Genomic DNA, 20,836 nt, shown 5'->3' on the forward strand with positions numbered 1-20,836 from the left:
TTTAACTATGTATTTTGCGTTCCAAAACCAATGGATGAACAGTAAACCTCAAGGGCCTGATTCATTAAAAGTTGTATAGTCTCCTTGCATTAGATTCTTAGTGCTAATGCCTTCCAAAAACAGAGTGTTTGCAACTGCAGCCAGAAGTAGTCAGCTAAAACAGGAGGCAGATCTTGATCTCCGTTACAGTGATGATCTTTTAGGAGTTTGGTGGAACTAGACCAGATTTCCACTGATTGTACTCTAAATCCACCTCAGTAACATTCATTACCAATTACGTACCACGGCGCAGAAGACTTTGACAAGGGCAGGGGAAGGCAGCAGTGCAAGAGCGCGGTCTGTTACTTAGTACAGTGTCATTCCTGGGCAGCAGCGATCCCTTCAGAGCTCATAAATTAAGCAGGGTCAAACTAGGTCAGGGCCAGATGGGACCTATCCAAGGAGGACCTTAAGCTCCAGCAGGATTTAATGATTCAGTAGGAGATACTGTCCCCCCAAGCCTCTGCCGAACCTCAGCATAGGACTCCGCAGCACGCTGGGCCAAACTTTTATTTTATGTAGATCAACGTAAACCTTGTTGACCTGAAAGGATTTATTCCAGCTTTGCACGGCAGCACAAGTGAGAGCAAAACCAAACCCCTTCTGTCTTGGACAAGATAGGAAACCAAAGTCTTAACTATTTGCGGTCATTAAAAATCCCACAACGTTCCTGTTTAGAGTAGGGGTGTTAACCCATTTGTCCTGGCCAAATTCCAACCTGGGTAATTACTGTAATCTGCCTGTTTAAATTACCCCTGCCATTTTAATTGGATATATTGCTTCTCTTGCTGCCTAAACTGTGATGTAATACCATTGTGTGTTATTAATCAGTTACCAAGTTTCATCCCAGAAGCAGCCACGTTGCAGTGATAGGTAGAAAGACTCATTCCCTTCTGGTTACAGGCACTCTCCATTATGGCATAAAAACCTCCAAGATATGCTTGTTCTTTTAAGTGACAAACAAGCTCATACTTCAATTTAAATAAACAGCTTTAAAATGTGTTTTTTTGAAGATTATGAGGTCTGTCTGATTATGCAAGCATAGGTTACCACCTTGCAGCTCTCCAAAATATTCCTGGAGCTGAAGGTGCTCTTTCGCCAGTGGAAGTCAGGACCTCTTATGTATTTGTTTTGATTTCGAATTTGATTTCTTTCATGTTTGAATGTGAAGTTACAGTTACTTTGAGGAAAACCGATCTTCCAGCTATGCAGAGGTTCCTAAGCCTACAAAAGGTGAAATTCCTGTTGATGTATGTTGGTCTGAGTCTGTTGATGTTCAGGTGGAGCTGGCCAATTTGTCACCACTGGGATACTTTGTAGGACTTGTTGAAACTCCTTAAGACTAACCCTGTTGAAGGGCAGTAGTTCTGAGCTGTCATCCTAAATGTTTTTGCTTTCTCTCCACCCTCCTGAAAATGTAATTGGTCAAAGAGGATGAGATGATTCGCCAATACAGAATATTGTAAAAGGGGAAAAGCAGCAATTGGCAAGAAGGAAGGCACATCCCTTCTCATGTTACGAAACAAAAGATGTTATCTCCCTCCAAAAATCCCTGTCACTGTTCCTAAAATTCAGGATCATCCGACTCACTGCTAATGGCAGCTAGGAACCCCACAGGACAGTCTAAGTGTCTACTTCCTTCAAGACCTTCTGTTCACAGAAGGAGATAGATCTTCAAAAATGTGTCTTTAGTTCGTCAGTCATGGTGGGATTTACTGGCCGTACCTGTTGCCATGTAGAAGTTGGGTGTCCAGGCTTCTATTTGAGTGCTCGGCCAGCTGTAACATCCCAGGAACTGACACGCTCCAGTTGGTTTCAGTGTCTGGTGAGGAAGAAATTCCTTGTCTCCTGTAGGTGCTTACTGCACTAACAATAGCAGGGAGTGAGCCAGCTGCCTTAGACTGGAGACTTTAGATGGCTGAAGTGAGGTAAGATGAACTATGGCCTAGATACACAATTTATCCTGGGGTCGTGCAACTCCCAGGTATGGACTTTTATACCCCTAACAAAGCTTTTACTTTTAAATTCTCCTTTAGTTCAGACCCACCTAATAGCAAGGCCATTGTAGCAGCCGAACAGTAAGAGTCTGGGAATTTGGCAGGAGCACAGGCACTGGCTGCACCGTCCTGTGGTGGCACTGGCATGGCTGGTTGCAGGCAGGAGGCTGTTGTGCCACAGCACTTCTGGAGAGTTACAAGGTAGTCACAGAAGCAGCGCTTGTGTAGTTTTGGAGGCTGCCGGGATGCAGAGGCACACGTGTCTCCTGCATCATCCATTTCACACAGGATTTCGATCCCCTGTGTGTTTGCTTTTGTTACGGTTCAGCAGACTGTAGGTGAGACTTGCATGGTCTGGCATTTCCAAGCCAGCTTGCCTAACAGAGAAAGGGGAGAAGAGGAACAGAAAAGTCTGGTGGGGCTAGCATCTCCATATTGCTTAAGGACATCTCCTCATTTTCATGTTTTCATGACGGAGGGTCCTTCTTACTGTGCAGGAGAGCGGAGGGGTCAGCTTTTTGGAGAGCTGCGTGAATCTCGGGATACTGCCACCTCTGAACACCTACCAAAGTATTTTTTAGCCCAGTGATTTTCAGGCATTCAAAGGCAGCCAGTAAAACACGCCATGTGCAAAGCCCTTGTGCACACCCTGCGGCCCTGGGGCAGGGAGAGGTGAGGGCCAGTAGCCAGCAGAGCCAGAGCTGACTTCAGCTCTTACCCAGGGAACTGGTTGTGTTTATAGAGGAAGGATGCAGGCTGGAGAAATGACGGCGCTTTGTTCAGGCACTGACGGATGGCGTGTCCCGCCGCACAGGCCCGGGACAGAAGCTGCGCTGGAGATGCCCTCTCAGCGTGGGGAGGCAGTCCCGGGCTTAGAGAGGTCCGAAAGCAGCGGCGGGCGCGGCTGTGGCAGCGCTTGCACTCGAGGGTCACATCCTGCCAGGGGCAGAGCGGGGGCTTTTTTTTTTTTTTTCCTCTTTTAATGAATCAGTCCCTAGGTTAAAATAATGCATTTGTTTAAAGCTGATATTTAATGTTGAGCAAACTGCTCTTCCTTTGTCTCTTACTATTTTGTTCATATTTTGCTAAGAATCTGCTATTCTACACAAGCATTTTAATAAACTGTTTGTTGTTGTATCCAGGTAACAAGCATGGTAAGTATTTTAACTAAACCAAGTATTATGTACCTTAGCTGTGCTTGGCAGAATTTTTGGCTAGCTTTTCCTGTACTTTCAGCCTGTGCTGTTTCTAAAGGAGCTATTCAAAAGAAGAAACTGCTCACCTATAGTACTACTACATACAAGCTTTAGAGGGAGCATATGTGCAAAGTCATATATCATATATAAGAGCATGCATCTCTTGCCAGCATGCTTGCTACTTTGCTTGTAAAATAAAACCAGAAAAAAAAAAAAAGAAAGAAAAAATCCTTGCCTAATACTGCTTGTGTTTCTTCGTTCTAAGTCACATACCCTAAATATTAGCACTTATTAATACAGTACGTCTGGATGAGGAACCCCACTTTACCAGATAGTAACAGTCTGTTGTTTCCTTATTTTACCTGACCTAAGATATTCCCTTTAACTCTGTTGCATTAAGAGGCTTTCCTTTTCTATTCTGTGATCATACCTGATTGGCAGAGACTAGGACTCCAAGTGCTGCTCTAATACAAGTAATCAATAACAACCCATCTTTTTCTAAACTTGTTCCTGTATGCTTGAAAACAGCAGAAATTTTATGGCTGATTGTTTTCTTTGGGAACACTGTAAATCAGTAAAATACCACAATTGGAATTTTAAAATGTTACTTACATTTTTGTGATCTAACTTTTAAAATACTTGTTGTAAAACAGAATCCAATATGTTTCTAAACCTGTAAGCATGAAGAAAAATCTGTCATTGTTTGCGAGTCAGTCGCAGTCCTGTGTTCTCATTTTACAGTGTAATACAAAAGGCAAACTTCTCTTAGATCTAAATGATAGAGCTCAAATCTCAGTGCTCCCTGTCCTGCAGGCAGAGCCTTAGCAGCAGACCGTGTTTTGTCCAGCCTGATTTAAAATCAGCAGAATTTGCCCAGATAAACAAGTGGGCAGTAGTTTGCTCTCCCGGAGCTTCCTGCACATTGGCAGAGCAGACTGTGAGAATTCAGGTCTACCAGGCATGTCTGAGAGGAGGTTTTGCCTTGAGGTAGTTTGAGTGTTAGCCTCCGTGCTGTATTTTTTTTTTCCTGCATGGTTTGCTATTTTTGCATTTTCTGTGTGGCTTTTTAAGTTTTTAGTTATGTGCTTGTAGCTGCAGTTATTTAACATAATTTGTTGTGCCAAATGTTTTAAGACTCCATGTAATTGTCATATTAAAGGATCAGACAGCAAAGGACAAAGCACTCCAGCACATGGCAGCAATGTCATCAGCTCAGATAGTCTCAGCTACTGCTATTCACAACAAGCTGGGCCTGCCAGGAATTCCCCGTCCTACATTTCCTGGGGCACCTGGGGTAAGTTGTTAGCCGAGTCCCAAAAAAATCCCTGTATTCTTTAACAATGTTCAGTAGAAAACTAAGGCTGAATGAATGGATTAATGCTTTCACTTGTGTTTGCAAAAGGAATCATGCTTGTTCAAAAATATCCAAAATCTTTCAACAAAGAAAACAATTGTTGGTCTGTTTGTTTGTTTTTCCTCTTTCAGTTTTGGCCGGGAATGATTCAAACGGGGCAGCCTGGATCCTCACAAGAGTAAGTCTGAAAATTAAAATATGCTTCTACATGCAGTGTGGGGCTGGCTTGGGCACTTTTCTACCAGAGGATATCAATGAGACAAGGCCTTGCAAATTTTTCTAAAAAAGAGAAGATAGTTGTAGGGAAAGGAAGAGCCTTTACAGTGATGTGAACTCACATTCAGAAAGTCAGAAGGGATCCCAGACCTCAAAGCTGAGGCTGAACACCTAATGGGCACGCTTCTTCTCCCATTGCATGATGAGATGCAGTGATGCTGCCAGGGAGGCAGCTGGTAAGGTTTTGCCCGTGAATAAGTTTCCAACACAAATACTTCCATCCTCTTTAAAATATATGAGCAACACTGGGAACGTATTTTCCTGCAGGGCAGGAGATGCCTGCATGAGGCCTGTTAGTGATCAGTGGGGTTACTGCCCTTCTGCAGCATGGTGGCAGCAGCACCGTGTGGAGAAGGAAGATTTGCCCCTCTGTCAGGTGTTACCTTTTCAGCCCTGCGGTGGTCTCTGGAGCAATGTTTCCCAGCCTTATTTTACAGCTTCTCCCCACCTTATTCCCTTCAGGTCCGTGGGAGTCATTCTGCCCCTGTAGTTCAGTGTCCTCTGGATTTACTGGGAGTCGGAGCAATCCCCACCCATGTCTGCTGCAACACTTGTGCCGGGCGGGTCGGGTTTCCTGCTGCGTGACTGGGCGCAGACGAGCTCCTCGCTGTCAGATGTTGGGTGTAATTCTCATCTCCCCCTCTGTTACCTCTCTTGTGTCTGTCCGTTAAATATGCTACGCAAGGAGGAGCTGTGTTTCTGGGTAAAGGTCATTAACCATGGATTTTCTTATACTGTGTGACTCTAACGGAATTTACTGTGAATGGCATGGTGCGTGATTTCTGTGTAACTCTTTATTGCAGCGTAAAGCCATTCGTTCAGCAGGCCTATCCTATACAGCCGTCAGTCACAGCTCCCATTTCAGGTAATTCTTCCATTTATAATCTCCTTTAAAAAGACTTGAGTCATATACTGAATGTGATGTATTGATTCCTGTGATGGACAGAGACATTACTCCATATCTAATGTTCCCTGTAGCCAAACCAACCACCAGTCCCAATGTCCTATTACATGATCATATAAGAGAGAAAATCATTGGGTTTGGAGGTTTTGGGGGTGGTTTTTTTTTTTTTTACACTTTAGGTAGGAAGCCCTAATCAAGGAGTTGTGACAAAGTAACCTGCTCAGCTGATGTGGGGCAAGTGGTGAACATTGTCTGCCTGGACTTCTCCAAGGCTTTTGCTACAGTTTCCCACAGCCTCCTCCTAGAGAAACTCATGGGTTATGGTCTGGACAAGTGGTCTGTGTGGTGGTGGGGAACTGGCTGCCAGGCTGCACCCAGAGGGTGGTGGTGAATAGCACCTTTTCAAACTGGCAACCTGTCACAAGTTCAGTCGCCCAAGGATTGATATTGGGCCCAACACCGATTAATATCTTCATAAGTGATCTGGGTGATGGCATTAAACATACCCTGATGAAATTAGATGATGATACCAAACTGAGGGGGGAAGTGGACACTTGGGAAGGGAGAGCCACCCTGCAGGAAGACCTGGATAGGCTGCAAGAGTGGGCTAACAAGAACCTGATGAAGTTCAGCAAGGACAAGTGTAAGGTCTTGCACCTGGGCAAACGCCATCCAGGAGTGCAGCACGGGCTGGATCCACCTGGCGGGGCAGCAGCTCTGGAGAGGGACCTGGGGGTCCTGGCGGACAGCCAGCTCAGCGAGAGCGGACAGCGTGCGGCGGCAGCAGAGCAAGCCGACAGGGTGCTGGGCTGCACCAGCAGAGGTAAAGGAGTCATTATCCCCCTCTGCTCAGAGCCTGTCAGGCCACACCTGGAACACTGTGTTCAGTTTTGGTCCCTGCTACACAAAATCCATGTGGGCAGGCTGGAGGGGCTCCAGAGGAGAGCCACAAAGCTGATCCCAGGGCTGGGAAGCCTGGCACATGAGGAAAGGCTGAGGGAGTTGGGGTTGTTCGGCCTGGAGAAAAGAAGGCTTAGAGGAGACTATCACCATGCTCCAGTATTTAAAGGGTGGCTACAAAGACGATGGAGACTCCCTTTTTACAAGGAGTCACAGGGAAAAGACGAGGGGCAATGGGTACAGGTTAGTCCCGGGGAGATTCTGATTGGCCACAAGAGGAAAATTTTTCACAATGAGACCAGTCAGCCACTGGAATAATGTCCCCAGGGAAGTGGTGGATTCCCCAACACTGGACACTTCTCAGGTTCAGCTGGACAGGGGTGCTGGGCTGTCTTGCCTAGAGCATGCTTTTGCCAAGAAAGGTTGGACCAGATGATCCCCGAGGGCCCTTCTGACTCTGATTCTGTGATCTCCCGTCAGCATTCCGTATTGTTGGAAAATGCTTTGTAAAAAATGAGTAATAGGATGCATGTTTCCTTTTCAATAGCTAAAACTTGTTTCCATTTGTAATGAAAATAAGCCTTAATTTATTTTAAGCTGAGGCTAAAAACTCCTCCAAAACTATGTATGTTTAGCCTTAAGTATAAAACATCTCTTTGTACTTGGCTGCTGAAACTATTCCTCCTCCTGAAGGTCCTACTCTGCCTGATACCTTTTGATCAGTACCTGATGTTTATTCTGACTTCATTGCTCAAACTGATCAAGCCCTTCACATGGCTACTCCCCTACTCCTTTTCCCAAGTTGGTTTTGTGGCTAATTTCAGGAAAGATAATTATTTCTTTGCAGCTGATAAGTAATTTTACGTCTCCCTGGCCAAATGACACCATGTTTCTGACGCTGAACTGCAGTTTTTTGATTCTTACCCCCTTTTTTATCCTTTTCTAACTTGCTGCTACTTAATGCTTAAAACTAGGACTATCTTTCTGTATTCCTGTTTATGTCATTTCTTTTGATGTTCCTAATTTATAACATTGTTTTCTAAGGCAGACATTTTGAACCATCTTTTATTCTTCCATGTTTTCTCTCAGAATAGGATTATTAGTATTCCTAAATCAGTCAAAACTCATGCATGAGTTTTTGCTTCATTAGAATTCCTGTTCCTGTCTAACCAGTCACGTTTGTAATTCCCTATTTCATACAAGCCTCGCACACCTTCACTGCCTAAATTTGAGGGTTGGAGTCAGGTACCATACCCGCATTATGGGATATGGACACACACTACCTGTGACTCCTCCCTGGTTCTCAGTCTAGTTCAGGATTATCTTAGTTCTCTAAATCTTTGGTGCCTCTCCCCTGCCTTCCTTGTGCCAGCGTCTCTCCCAAGATCAGTTTTGCCTTCAAGCTGCTGCCTTTCCCTTCTTTCTGTACTGTTTTGTTTCCTTCTCATCTAATTTTCCATCATGAGGAGCAAGAGGTAGCATTTATTCTTTCTCTTGAGGTGAATTAGGGATGGTGGTTAACATCCCTTCTCTCTCTAGATCATGTCATTCCCTCTTTATTATCAATTTAAAACCTTCTTTTTCTTTTTAGGGTATGATTCAGCTCTCTACAGTAATTATTTATTATTATCTGTAATATAATGCTGCCTAAAAGCTCCAAAAGAAGTCAAAGACCCAATGTGCAAATACATAGTAAGAGACAGTCCCTGCCTTGGAAACCTTATACTCTAAATAGGAGAGAGGAATTGAGAGTGGCAGAAGAAACAGGCAAAAAGAGAGGTGATTTACTTGTAACATGTGGCACATTAGGAGCCAGAAATGGAGGCCAGTTCTCTTGACTCCCAAGGCAGTAATATCTCCTGTGAGTCTTGCTGCCAGTTTCCAAGGAAGGGTCAGCTGTAAGTCTACATGAAGTCTCTATAAATCTCTACAATTTAGTACATAATTTAAACAAAAATTCTACAGTGAGTTACAGCTCCGAGGAAACAAAGAAGTAGGTCTTTTATTTGCACCGTTATTAGCTTGCTGGGTTGGGGCCTCTTTTTCTACATATTGTTCTGTGATTTTCCAATTTTAACTCATCTGAATTCATTATTTGCTAAAACAAATATAAACATCCAAGGGCTACATGCATAATTCCCAATTATTTTTAATTCAGAAATTATGAACTGAGGAACTGTCAACTTCTTCATGAAAATGGTTCTTTTCTTTTAGGATTTGAGCCTACGTCAGCTCCAGCTCCCTCAGTCCCTGCGTGGCAGGGCCGATCGATTGGTACGACCAAGCTCAGGCTGGTGGAGTTCTCGGCTTTCCTTGAACAGCAGAGGGATCCCGAATCAGTAAGTGTTGCCCTCGTGTCTGCTCATCTTCAGGTTTTTTCCATAGCTCCCCACCCCTGAGGATGCTTCCCCGGGGTGAAGCCTGATGGAATATACCTGGTGTTTCTGCATTTGCTACTGCTCAGTATAATATTCCTTTCACTCTAGTACTGTATTTTTCTTTCTTGTGCTCTTTCTCCCCACTTGCAGAGGTGAGAGACCTCTTTGAAAACAGGTGCAGTTGGCTATGGTGCCTCATTGTTGACCTAGTTTAGCAGCTGTACCATATTGCAGGGTGGTTTTGGCACTAATTCGGTGCTCAGAGCCTAATCTATTTCCTAGCAGAAACAAAATTGAGGACTTGCGTAGAAACTATATGCACATTATTTTAAATATCTGACATTTGGGATTGCCTCTCAGGATTGTCCCTTCTGGGTCCAGCCTCCCAAGTGTGTACCATTTAACTGTATCACTTTTTATTTTTTTTTAAATTGAGGTTACCGATCTAAATGTCCAATCATTCAGTCTTTCCTGATCTTTAATTGTGTCTTAGAGTCCAATTCAAGGTTTGGAATTTTTTTTTTTAGGAAGTTTTTGGTTTTGTTTGGATTTTTAGACTGCATACTATACCTGCAAGGGTAGTTTATGAAGTTGGCTGTAATGTTTCATTTACTTCAGTAAGCCTCGAACCTTGATATTAATCATCATATATTTGCCAGGAACAGTTGTTACTAGCCTAGCACTGTTTCTACGGCATCACAAATAAATCAGAAGAGCTTCTTTCAGCTTGAACCTGAGAATTCTTACCGAGATAATTTCTGAAAAGCAAATACTGTCATGAATGGGTGATATAGAATGGCCATTCTTGTTCAGATGTTTGGTAAAATACAGTAGCTTGGAGCAGAGAGAAGCTATCACTTGCTCTTTGTAATTCAGCACTGGAAACCATAGTATTTATGGGCTCTGGCCAGGGGTGTTATCCAGGGAGTGTTTACCCTGCATAATGGAGACTGGAGACATAGCCCAGAAACCTTCCAACAGAGGAATGTTCCTGGTGGAGAAACATCCCAATGGAAATACGCCATATCTCAGCTATTCATACACTAAACGTGTGGCACTCTGTTGGTTTGCTAAATGTCATGTTTTGCCAGGTTGAAGTAACTTTGAGGGAGGAAATGTTTGGCGGCAGGTACAGTTATCTCAGCACTTAGCTGACTATTAGGCACTGCGTGGTTTCCCTGGAATCCCTCTGCCTTCCCGAGGCCCTGATTCCCACAGGAACGCCCCTCGCAGTCCTGGCTCTGGTGGGCTAAAAGCTTCATCTCAGTGTCCTCCAGACTAATCCACAGCTGGAATGCCTTCTCCAGCCCCCGCCCCCAGCTCATCCAGACAGCGGTTTGTATTTCTGATGTAGAAACGCAACATCTAGGTTTTCTATCAGGCAGCCTTATCGATAGTCAGCTTTCGGAGCCTTTGCCTCGCTGACCCTGTGTAACATGTCGTGCTGATTTATGGGCTCTGCCGTGCCCAGATTGCTGCACGCCAGGATGTTTTGTGTGTGCCTCCAGGTTATCGGGAAAACAGGATGTGGCCATGTAGCTAGCGCTCAGCGTTACTCTGCTGTATGTGAATGAAAGGGCATTTCAGTGTATTTTGATTTACTGTTTTGCTGGTATACCACTTAATTATCCTTTCCCCATAGATTTTTATAATGCAAAACTACTTGCAAAATCCGTGGCCGTACACATTGTGGAGCCTCTGTGTAGCTGCATAGCTTCATGTAGAAGAATGAATGAGAGTTCAGCAACTAAGTAACTTATGTCTTTCCCTCTAAGAAATATCTCCCTCAAACCAAGTACGCTCTAAACAGATAACACGTGGTTGCCCATCACACCACCGATGTCTGCAACATCAAACCATCTGAGTGACATGAGCGTATTGGCAACATAACTGACAGACCAAAAATGAGAAAATGCTGCTTTGGCAGGGGCTGGAGCCGCAGGCCTCGCTGGCCCATGGTGGCACGGCTCGGAGGTGGTTGTGTCACGTACAGTGTGTGGGCCACCGCCTTGGGGCCACGTTGGGGCTTTCATTTTTCAGGCAGGTGCAGGCTCTGAGGAATGCAACACATCCACTTGCATTGCAGAGAAGGAGTAGAGGCCTGAATAGAAACACGGTTACCCAGGATGGCCCCATAGATACTGTAAAGCTGGAGTAAACTAATGTTATGTGGAATTCCTGAGGGTGCAGCAAGGCCCACCGGAGCTTGTCCCAGCTTGTGAGCATGCTGCTAAGAAACCCACCTTTTAAATGCAGAACACTTATGCAGGCTTATTAGAGAAGCAAGAGCATCAAACTACCCAGACTTGTTTATAAAAAGTTACTTGTGTGCTGTAACATTGCAAAAATGAGACACAAAGAAAAGTCAATTCCCAGTCATGCATTAATTTAGACCATTCTTTACACCCACGCTGCAATTGCAGTGGGGCAGCGTTGTGCGAGGGCTGTGTGGGGACAGCCTGGGCCGGGGGGAGCCGAGGGGTAAGCCCCCATGGGCAGCGTGTCACCACCGCTGCCTGGGAAAGAGGAGTCAGAAGAAGGGGAAGCATTACTTATATCAAATGGAGTAAATTGGATTATTTCGATCTTAAGCAAGGGCATAAAAAAAAAACCAACCCCAAGGCGGTGTGACCAGTCCCCAGGGCAAACACAGAGGACGTTTGCTGGGCAGGCACTGGTGCACACTTGTCTGCAGGGACAGCTCTGAGGGGCCCTGCCTCCTGCCAGCCTTCCCCATCTCCAGTGCACACTTTTCCAGCAAGCACCGAGTCCTCCTCGGAGGTGAGAGCCAGCCCTCAGCCTCTTTTAGCACTGTTGAAGAAAATGTGAATTCTGCCTGTGGTTTTGTACATCTTTCTTTGTGTTGGTGAGATGTTTTATTGCAGACACGGTTTGTGCAGCAAAGGATGGGGGTTTATTACTTTTTAAGTAATAAAGTCAGCAAGCCAGGCAATATGTGTGTTTTGCACAGTGTGCATATGAAGGTATGTAGGCATGTGCTGTGGCTGCAGCATCTCCTGTATGCCTCTGTGCCTCTGCTGACCTCAGAAACAAATATATGTGTACGCTGCTACGTGAGAGTCATGTCAGAGTTCTCATGTACCTTCTGAAAAAAGATAGTTATGTGTTCATTGCACATCTGACTTCTAACAGAAAATGACATCAAGTATTATTTTGTTCAAATGTCTTTCCAACGTTTTATTAAAAAAAAGATGTCCCTACCTTGCTCTCTCCCCCAACCCAAAACCAAGCCAGAAAGCCTCATGCTAGTGGGGGCAAATAGACCAATTCTAGCTTAAAATGTAACCTGGAACTTTACTGAAAAGGGCTTATTTGACATGGCACCTGGGGCCAGGACTCGGTGATCCTGGGAGGTCCCTTGCTGTCTATATTCCTGTGCAGCAATTAGAAATGTAGGTGTCTGCCCGTGGTGACTCCCGGTGACTTCAGTGGGGCTGTGCATGGACACAAAAGTCCACCCACAGGGAATTCATTGTAGGAGTGAGGCCTTAAACATTTCTGGGGTTCTTCCAATGGCAATTGGTGTTTAAAAGTACAAAAGCCCCTCAATGTCAGGCAGTTATTTTAATTTAGAGTGGGCATTCTGGTGGGTCGGAAATGTGCTCCGTAGAGTCCTGTCACTTGTGGAGGGCTGTTGACTTTTTTTTCCTTGCCTAGCCACAAAATTGTTCCATTTACAAAAGAAAAAATTGTAGAAAGGAAACAATAAGCAACCCTCACTGTAACTCTGCATGGCAGAAGATAGCCTGGGAGACATAAGATGGCACAGTTGCAAAATCTTGGAATACTGACTCTGCAGTTAAGGAGGGGTGAAATTACTCCTCCTTTTACATGAAAATCAATTCGGTTTACAAATGTCAAGCTGTATTTTCTTTTGTGACATTTTGTGTTCAAGTACAATTCCTAAATGGTGCATGGAAGCTGCCCTTGTAGGTTCAAGCACCAGCGTTTTAGTTACCTTTAATTACTGCCTACCCTGTATAACTATATTCTCAGCTAACTAACAAGTTTGTGAACCCATCTGTTGCTTTCAAGACAGGTTTTCCTTAATGGGGGCTTTCCATTTTTACTGTAGTGGTTCTGTGAAAATTCCGGACAAATGCTTAAACCAAGTAATCCCATATTCCCTAACAAATATAAAGTGAATATGCAAGCAGATTAGAAGTGATCTAAGCAATTGACTTTTACGCAAGTAACTATAAAATTCAAAGACTATAACACTGAGATGAAAATAATTACTATTATTTTATCATATATATATATTCAAGCTTGCTTTCCAATCAGGAAAAAAACCCTGGCACCACCCAACAAAAAAAAAGCCTTTCTTGCCTTCCTGTTTGGGGTTTGTCACCCTTGCTGTCACATTCATTTTGGCTTTGAGCACTTCAGACAGCTTTACATCTAAAATATCTGTGTAGGGCTGTAAAGAGCCGAACTGATGGGCATTTTCAGTATTAATCCACCTGTCCAAACTGTCAGATTTTTGTTAGGTCCAAATTTCAAAATTTATTTTAAAAAGTGGTGAAGAAATAAATTATTCTTTATGTTTTAATTCAGGTTTTATTGTTGTTGTAAAAGGGCTTTGTGAGCCCGGGGAGAATTGTGCCTGGGAACGAGAAAGTGAAAGCAATTGCTCAAGGGCCATAAAAACAGCCTGCCATCATTAGCCAAATGCAGTAAAATTCACCAAAGTTAATCAAACCACCTAAGTGATGAAAAATAAATGAGACCTTTTCAAAAGAAGACCTCCATCTTTGAACAACATCCATTGTTACAAGCATTGTTTATCCTTTCCGTATTCCCTGTAACCAGTACAAAAGGCAGTTCAGCGTTTCAGTCATAGGGAAGTCCTCGGCTTAGTGTCTTTGTGATGTGAAAGGATGGGGAAGCAAGCCCACTTTAGGATGAACATCTTGGAGTGGCAGACTCAGGATTCGAGGTAATTTTAATCTGAAATCGGAGAAAGTTGAACTAAATGCAAGGGTCATTTATTTTGCGGTGCTAGAGAGCCACGTGTTGGCCCTGGGAAGCAAATGTCATAGTCTGTAAAATGTTCGTATTCGGGTGTCTGTGGTTAGAAGTGCCAAGAAACCACTTTAAGGGGTTCAGTATTGACATGGCTCCAATCTTGAAGCCGTGGCGTGGCAGCAGACCTGCCGGCTGGCGGCCTCACCCGGGGGCCCCGCGGAGAGGCCCGGGCCAGCTCCCCCTGCCCAGCTGAAGGGTCAGGACATGGGCTCTTCAGGGGAGGGTTCTGGGGTGAAGACGTGTTTGGGGGTAGAGAGACTGAGTACAGTTTATTCCTTGAAGTCGACCCATGATAAGTGCTGAGATTGGGTGGAAGGACTCCTGGGGCATGACTGCTCTTGCTGCTGCCTTCACGCATGCTCTCTCCCTTTGCTCAAAACCCACCACTGCTGCTGGAAATTTCCCAGAAAAACTAAAAGTGCTGCTTTTGCACAGCTGGAGAGGAGCGCTGGCAACATCCATACATGTGGCCAGTGCCCCAGCCCAGAGCCCTGAGAACAGCCCGGGCAGGGGTGCTGCCGGCCCCCATGGGACACGGGCCCAGCCGGGGGAGCGGGAACTCGGGAGGAGGGACGGAGTGAGGTTGTGGAATAGCTGGAGCAGAGCCCGGGTGCGCAGCCCCTGCTGTGAGCGCAGGAGAGCTGTAAGATCAGGGGGGTCACCCCAGTGGGGGCCCTCTGCCCCCCCCAGCCTTGCACAGCGCAGTTCCCGCAGGGAGGAGGAGCGGGGGGACGCGGGGGACTGGCGGTGCGGTGGGCTGTGGCTGCGCCTCTCCCCCACACTGCCTGCCCGCTGAACCCCGAGCATCCACCCTCGCCAGGTGCCTGCCTGTGCCTCTGCCCCACATTTTCCCATCTTGTTCCACTGCAGCTTCCCCGCCCCTACGCCCACCTTAAAACTGCTTAGCTGGGCTGCGGAGTCAGGCCCTCAGAAGTTGGGAAATGTCCTTGTGCGTCTGCTCTACAATGCAGCAGTTAATTACATGCTCACATGTTTAGTTGTTCCTGCTTCATTCAGTGTAGATGTAGATGGCCCTTCTTCGGTAAACGACTGCTCAGTAGTTTGTTTTCTTCTGTTGAAATGTGTGGCCCGGTGCCCTGCTCGCTGTGCACTGCCTAACCTCTCCTCCAAATGGAATTAATAATTCCTCCCATTTGCATTTCACAGATGTATTAGTGCAGTCATTTTTTAGATGAAGGAGCATTATTACTCACATTTGACAAACTAAGAAGTTCAGGTGCAAAAGAATGAATGGGCCACTGATTTTGAGGGTCCTCTTTGATTTGTCATGAGCCTGATTTTGCAGAATACTTAGTGTTATTGAGAGCTTCCTATATTCAGGCATAATTTCCCCATCTGAGCACTCAGCACTTCTGGAATTGTGACCGCAGGGTCTCAAATCACACAGGCCAGAACTGAAGGATGCATCTTTGCTGCAGGAAAGCTGCTGAAAACGTGTGAGCACCCTGCCCAACCAGCAAGTCCCAGTTTCACAGTGTGGCAGTATCTGGGAAGTGCTGGGCAACATTAATGTGGCAGGGCTGGGAACTGGCCTTGCTCTTCACCTGCCTCCCCATTTCCTTAACCATACAGTAGCCAGAAATCTCCTTCACGTTCCTGATTGGACCCCTGAGCAGATCCTGGAGGCGGAATGGGTGGGGGTCCTTGAAAGACTAGGTTGACCGTGCGGTTGTATCGTAGCATAGAAGCACAGAAAGTTCGACTGACATTTCACATGAAAGTGTTAAAAACCTTAATAACAGGAGTTGGTGCAGACTCCAGTTATAGCATTAAAATGTTATAAAAATAACTCCCAATCTGCCTCAGTGCAGAACAGCAACGGGAATGAAATATTCAGTTACTGGTATTTTGGTAGAAGTAAGAAAAATTGTTGGCAGACCAAATGATTTTCTTACATCAGCAGGAAATTAAAGAGTGTCAGATTTACAAGATAGAGTGAGACAGCAGAGCTGTGGCTGGGCAGGGTGCAGGTTAGAGCTGCACACAGACTGCTGATGTACTAGTGATTGTTTTTTAATCAGCCCACCCCACCTGGCTCCTTTTTCCTCCAGAGGTGCAGTCGCTGCACAGACAGTGGTACCTTCTTAAAAGATGGGTTGGACCGGTGTGTGGAGGCACAGCGGGAATCACTGCACGGTGCCAGGCACTGCAGTAGTGCTGTTTTCTCTCATTTCAGTGAAGGCTCAGGCTGTCCCACCTGCCTTCAAACACCTGTCCCTCTGAGCTGCGGCTGTAGCCCTGGTGACTCCAGTACAGAATATATTCGGTCCAAAGAGGGCCGAGAGGCTGTCCCGCTGTGTCAGGGAGAGAGAAGACCTGAGGCAGAGCCTTTTAAATGTATTTCTCCTTTGGGTGGTTTGCCTTCCACCTTGCTCCGCATCCACATCACCCAGGCCTGGCCAGGCCCGGGGAGGCGCTCACCCGCCGTGTGCCACCCCGCAGGGTTGTGCAGGGCCACGCCGTGCACAGGAGCAGTGCCAGAGCAGGTACCCCGCAGCTTGGCATGCCCTGCTCCCCCGCCCCAGGAGCCCTCTGCAGCGTGGCCACCACTGGTTAATAACAAACTTGGTCCTATGCAGGCTTGTCAAGTCTTGGCGTTAGCCCCACAGGTGTGGGGAAGCACAGGGATGCAGCAGAGAGCGCTGTAGCAATTTGCAGACCTGTGTTTCATAGACCAGAAAGGCTGTTGCTTTAGAAAGTAAGTGCAAAATTGGTTACAAATATATACGCTGGCTGATAAAACAAATGTAGGTGGTTTGTCTTTGTTCTGCACCAGCTTAAATGCTTGTATCCCCTGCCATTGGCAATTTGTCTTGGTTCTTTTAAATTCCTAAGTGGATTATAATTTTTCTTGTGGTATTATTTGACAACAGTCATATTTCATGGCTTTACTGCATTCTTTGGATAGTTAGAATTTTTTAAGGAAAGGAGCTCAGTAAGAGGCAGCCATCTCCAGGGCATGTCGTGTAATGCAGATGCTGAAGATACAGCTGAAAATGTTCTTTGGATTTTTTAGGTAGTTTTTATCCTCAGAAAATACAGGATTTGACCTGTGAAGGTTTACATCCTCTAAAACATGTTATTACCCAATGCTGGATGCAAATCCTTTAAATGCCATGGCATGAGTAAATTCCTCAGCACCTAATGTACTTCATTGACTCTGGAATACTCAGTCTAAAATAACAGTGAATTCTCAATATAATGAAGTTTTTAAGCTTTTTAGACACAGTCTCAAAAATATAGGCATAACACTTAGCTTCTTTGCTTTTATCTATGCATAAATTCCTGTCATGGAGTGTGTTTGTATAAAAATGATAGGGATCACTTCAGTATCCATTTACCCTGCTCCAGATATTATATTATCATTTGTTAGTCCATAGAAATATGCCATATCTAATTAGGTTAGTAGTGATTGTACTTAGCATAGGCATTGCAGCAACATAAGGAGAAAATAATCACACATTGCAATATCAAAATAAACATTTCTGTCCTAAGAATGTTGTCAGGTGATGTCATACCATCTGTCCTACTGTACCCACTCGGAAATTTTGCTGCAGCAGCATCTGGTACTTTGGCGAGCTCTGCAGACAACTGTGGTAGCTTTACAGCTGCCTTTAACTTGGCTTTTATATTTAAACAGTATTGAGACTTCATGCTCCGCGTTCCTATAAATGTGTTTGTTTTTACTAAAGTTTGGATACTGAGCGGTTTGTATATTTTCCTGGTTTGCAGACTAAGGTACAGTGTGTGAGTTCTCTGGGGAATTTGCAGCTGTCAGACTACAGCACTGCTCTCTCTGCCTCCTTGACTGCTCGGCCACCTTCGGGCCGGGGAGAGAGACTCCTTTTTGGGGAAGACACTTTCCTGGGTGCAGGAGAGCCTGAGCCCTCAGTTCTGTTCCCATACAAATGGGGTTATTTGTACAACCTGGAGCAACTCCAGCAGAAAAGACTGAGAGGAAACAATCTCAGAATAAATAATACCCTGGTCACTAATAGTAGGGATTGTTTTTCAAGCCCTTACTCTGAATGAGGGAGAGCAGGGAGAGCCAACTGCTGGGCACTCCTAGGCAGGCTGTGGGGGTGCTGGGGGAAGGGAAATATTTGGGTTTCCATTTTTCAGAGAAGGCTGAAGTGCTTACCTCTGCTGGGGCATTCTCACCATTCTATTTGAAAAATGGAGATAGGCTTCCCTTGATAGCCAAGTTCAGTGACCCAGCCTGCTGCACTTCACCCCAGTAGCTTGGGGCAGCAACAGGAGCAGGTTTCTGGACTCCCTTTCTTGTGTTCCTGGCAGTTCCCAGGTATATGGGGCACTGATGCATTTTACTGAGATCTAAGATTTTCAGTAGGCAGCAAGATACGTAAGAAATGTTCAGCATGACTTTTAGTTATTTACTCACAGTACTGCAAGATAAATCTGTGACAACAGTGTCAAAAAAACAGAAGTTGGAGTCACAGTGCTTTCTCATATTACTTTGCATTTTTTTGTTTGTTTTGTCATGTTAAAATGTCTCCTTAGTCCACTTTTGCCCCTACTAGGTAAAGTAACGTGCTAAGTCTGACCACAGACGCTGTTATGGTCGGCGCGCGTGGTTGCTAACCAGCACAGGGATTTCCTGTACCGTGGGTAAAAGTCGAGTGTGCGAGCTAAGCCAGTGCTGGGGGAGGGCTAGCTGGCACACCTGCACGGGCACGCTCACTCTTGCACACCTGCTGTTCAGCTCCCCACCACCCGTTCGTTTCTCTGCCATGCCTGTTTTTCTCTTCAGGGTGGAAACAGCTTCTTTGGATCAGCTCTGCCCCTTTCGGGCTCTGCGTGCACTAAAGGCTGGGCAAGTTTTCCACTTATGCACAGAAGCAGCTGGAATGGCATTATTTTGAAAGAGGGCTGCAAGGAAAATCCATGGAACTGGTGCTCTCAGACTTGGATTTGCTTGTGTAAACACCTTAATAAAGTGTTACGCTTTCCTTTTTCCTTCCACGAAATTAAAAAAGAAATGCAACCCTGTAAAAAGCGCAGACCGTACCTCATTTTTGGCCCCATATACAGATGAGTGTTCTCTGATTCTAAATTCAGATTTCACTGTACTACATGATTTTTAAATAGATTTCAATTTAATTTCCTAGGTGAAGAAATCTAGCCAGTCCACTTCCTTTTCCCCAGAGTTCTGGACATCTGGTAGGGAAGACTCTGCTTACACCAAAGGAAGGCTCTGAGTGGTTGTCCAATTAATTTAGATTTGTCGTTTCAGTTTGTTCATTCAGCAGGTATATCGTAAACAGAATAGCTTAAATGAGGTCTGCTTTGGGGTTTTAAATATTTTATTTGTGCTTAGCTTTTGGGAATTCCCCTTATACACAGCATCTGTTCAATATGACAGGGGTTTTCTACTGTTCATTGACTGCGTGTCAGCTTTCCTTTAATTGAGTTAGCAAAATGTTTTGTCATCCACACGGTTAAAAACCCCAGTGTTTAATCCTGCTACTCTCAAGCTCCTTCCCTCTGCTTGTGTGACACTCTGAGGTGCTGATTGACTCTGGGCAAGGGTCTTTGGGGTTCGTCCTTCCGCTTTCATTTCAGGTGCTGAAAGGTGCTCTCATCTGGGAGAAATGGCAGCCCCTAAAAGACCGTATTGGACTCAGTAAGGGGCTGCTGTGGACTTCACTGGGCCGTGGATTTCCCCCAGGCAGGAAGGGGGTTGCTGAGGTGATTCCCGTGATCATAATGAGGTGTGATAGGATGAAGTTAAGAAACAGGAAATTGAAGCTGAATGTGCTTTGGCAGAGATGATCATCTATAAGAGCTGGCTCCTGAGGGAAGTGGTAAAAGTTTGGCTCTTCAGTATGACATGGGTCAAAATACTGGAGGACATACAATGGAGACCACTTCTGTAGTAACAGGAACGCAGAATAACTGGCCGCCTTTTTATTGTCATTCTGGAGTTAAAAGAAACTCCCTTCTATCTCTTAGTTAAACGGCATTGCCATATGCTATAGATAGGCGTGTGGAGTTTTTTAATAGACAAATGGGAGGTGTGTATGTGTGGGCTCTGTGGCAGTAGCAGAAATTCAGGCTCTGAGGACATGGGACATTAGAAGGCACAGTTTAAAGAGGCAGAAAGAGGCTTTCCTCATGAGTATATTCATCTCCTGCTCTGCGAAGGGCTCTTTATCACCGGGCTGCCGCTGGGTCTTTCAGTGTAAATTACCCCTTGAAGATGACCATGTTTTGTGGTTTGTAGTAGGGACGCAGGTTTTTTGATGTTGACCCTTGCTCACAAGGGGCTATGACACAATCACTAAAGTTGTTCATGGAAATCATACTGCAGAAAATCATAGTCCCAGGAGTAATGTGCAAGTCATTTAATCCATCAAAGCATGCTACCCTCCACAGGAGCACACGCAGACCCGTGCCATAAGGAACCGCTGTTCTCTTTGTACAACACTGATTTTCCTGTTTCTTTCTTGCAGTACAATAAACACCTCTTCGTACACATTGGACACGCTAACCATTCTTACAGTGACCCGTTGCTTGAATCGGTGGACATTCGTCAGATTTATGACAAATTTCCTGAAAAGAAGGGCGGTCTAAAGGAACTGTTTGGGAAGGGGCCCCAAAACGCTTTCTTCCTCGTAAAATTCTGGGTGAGTAAGACATGACGTGGAGAACCATTCTTGTTGATAAGGCTTGTGGTCAGTATTTAGCACCCTTTGGGGTGC

General features: G+C 45.2%; 1 protein-coding gene across 10 annotated transcripts in view; it reads left to right on the plus strand.

Annotated features, from left to right (window-relative positions):
* The window catches only part of TEAD1 (TEA domain transcription factor 1), a 160,602-nt gene that overhangs the window by 120,004 nt on the left and 19,762 nt on the right, over window positions 1-20,836 (plus strand). For 3 of the 10 annotated variants that reach the window (XM_074917841.1, XM_074917830.1, XM_074917832.1), the window contains 5 exons: window positions 4,392-4,526; window positions 4,718-4,764; window positions 5,666-5,727; window positions 8,881-9,005; window positions 20,588-20,761. In XM_074917841.1, coding sequence (XP_074773942.1) covers window positions 4,392-4,526; window positions 4,718-4,764; window positions 5,666-5,727; window positions 8,881-9,005; window positions 20,588-20,761 — 543 coding nt within the window. Of the gene's footprint in view, window positions 1-2,124; window positions 2,137-3,178; window positions 3,191-4,391; window positions 4,527-4,717; window positions 4,765-5,665; window positions 5,728-8,880; window positions 9,006-20,587; window positions 20,762-20,836 lie in introns of all 10 variants that reach the window. The other 7 variants (XM_074917839.1, XM_074917840.1, XM_074917831.1 and 4 more) reach the window with 5 other exon arrangements.

This window comes from Athene noctua, chromosome 14 (genome assembly GCF_965140245.1).
Source record: "Athene noctua chromosome 14, bAthNoc1.hap1.1, whole genome shotgun sequence".
Lineage (NCBI taxonomy): Eukaryota > Metazoa > Chordata > Aves > Strigiformes > Strigidae > Athene > Athene noctua.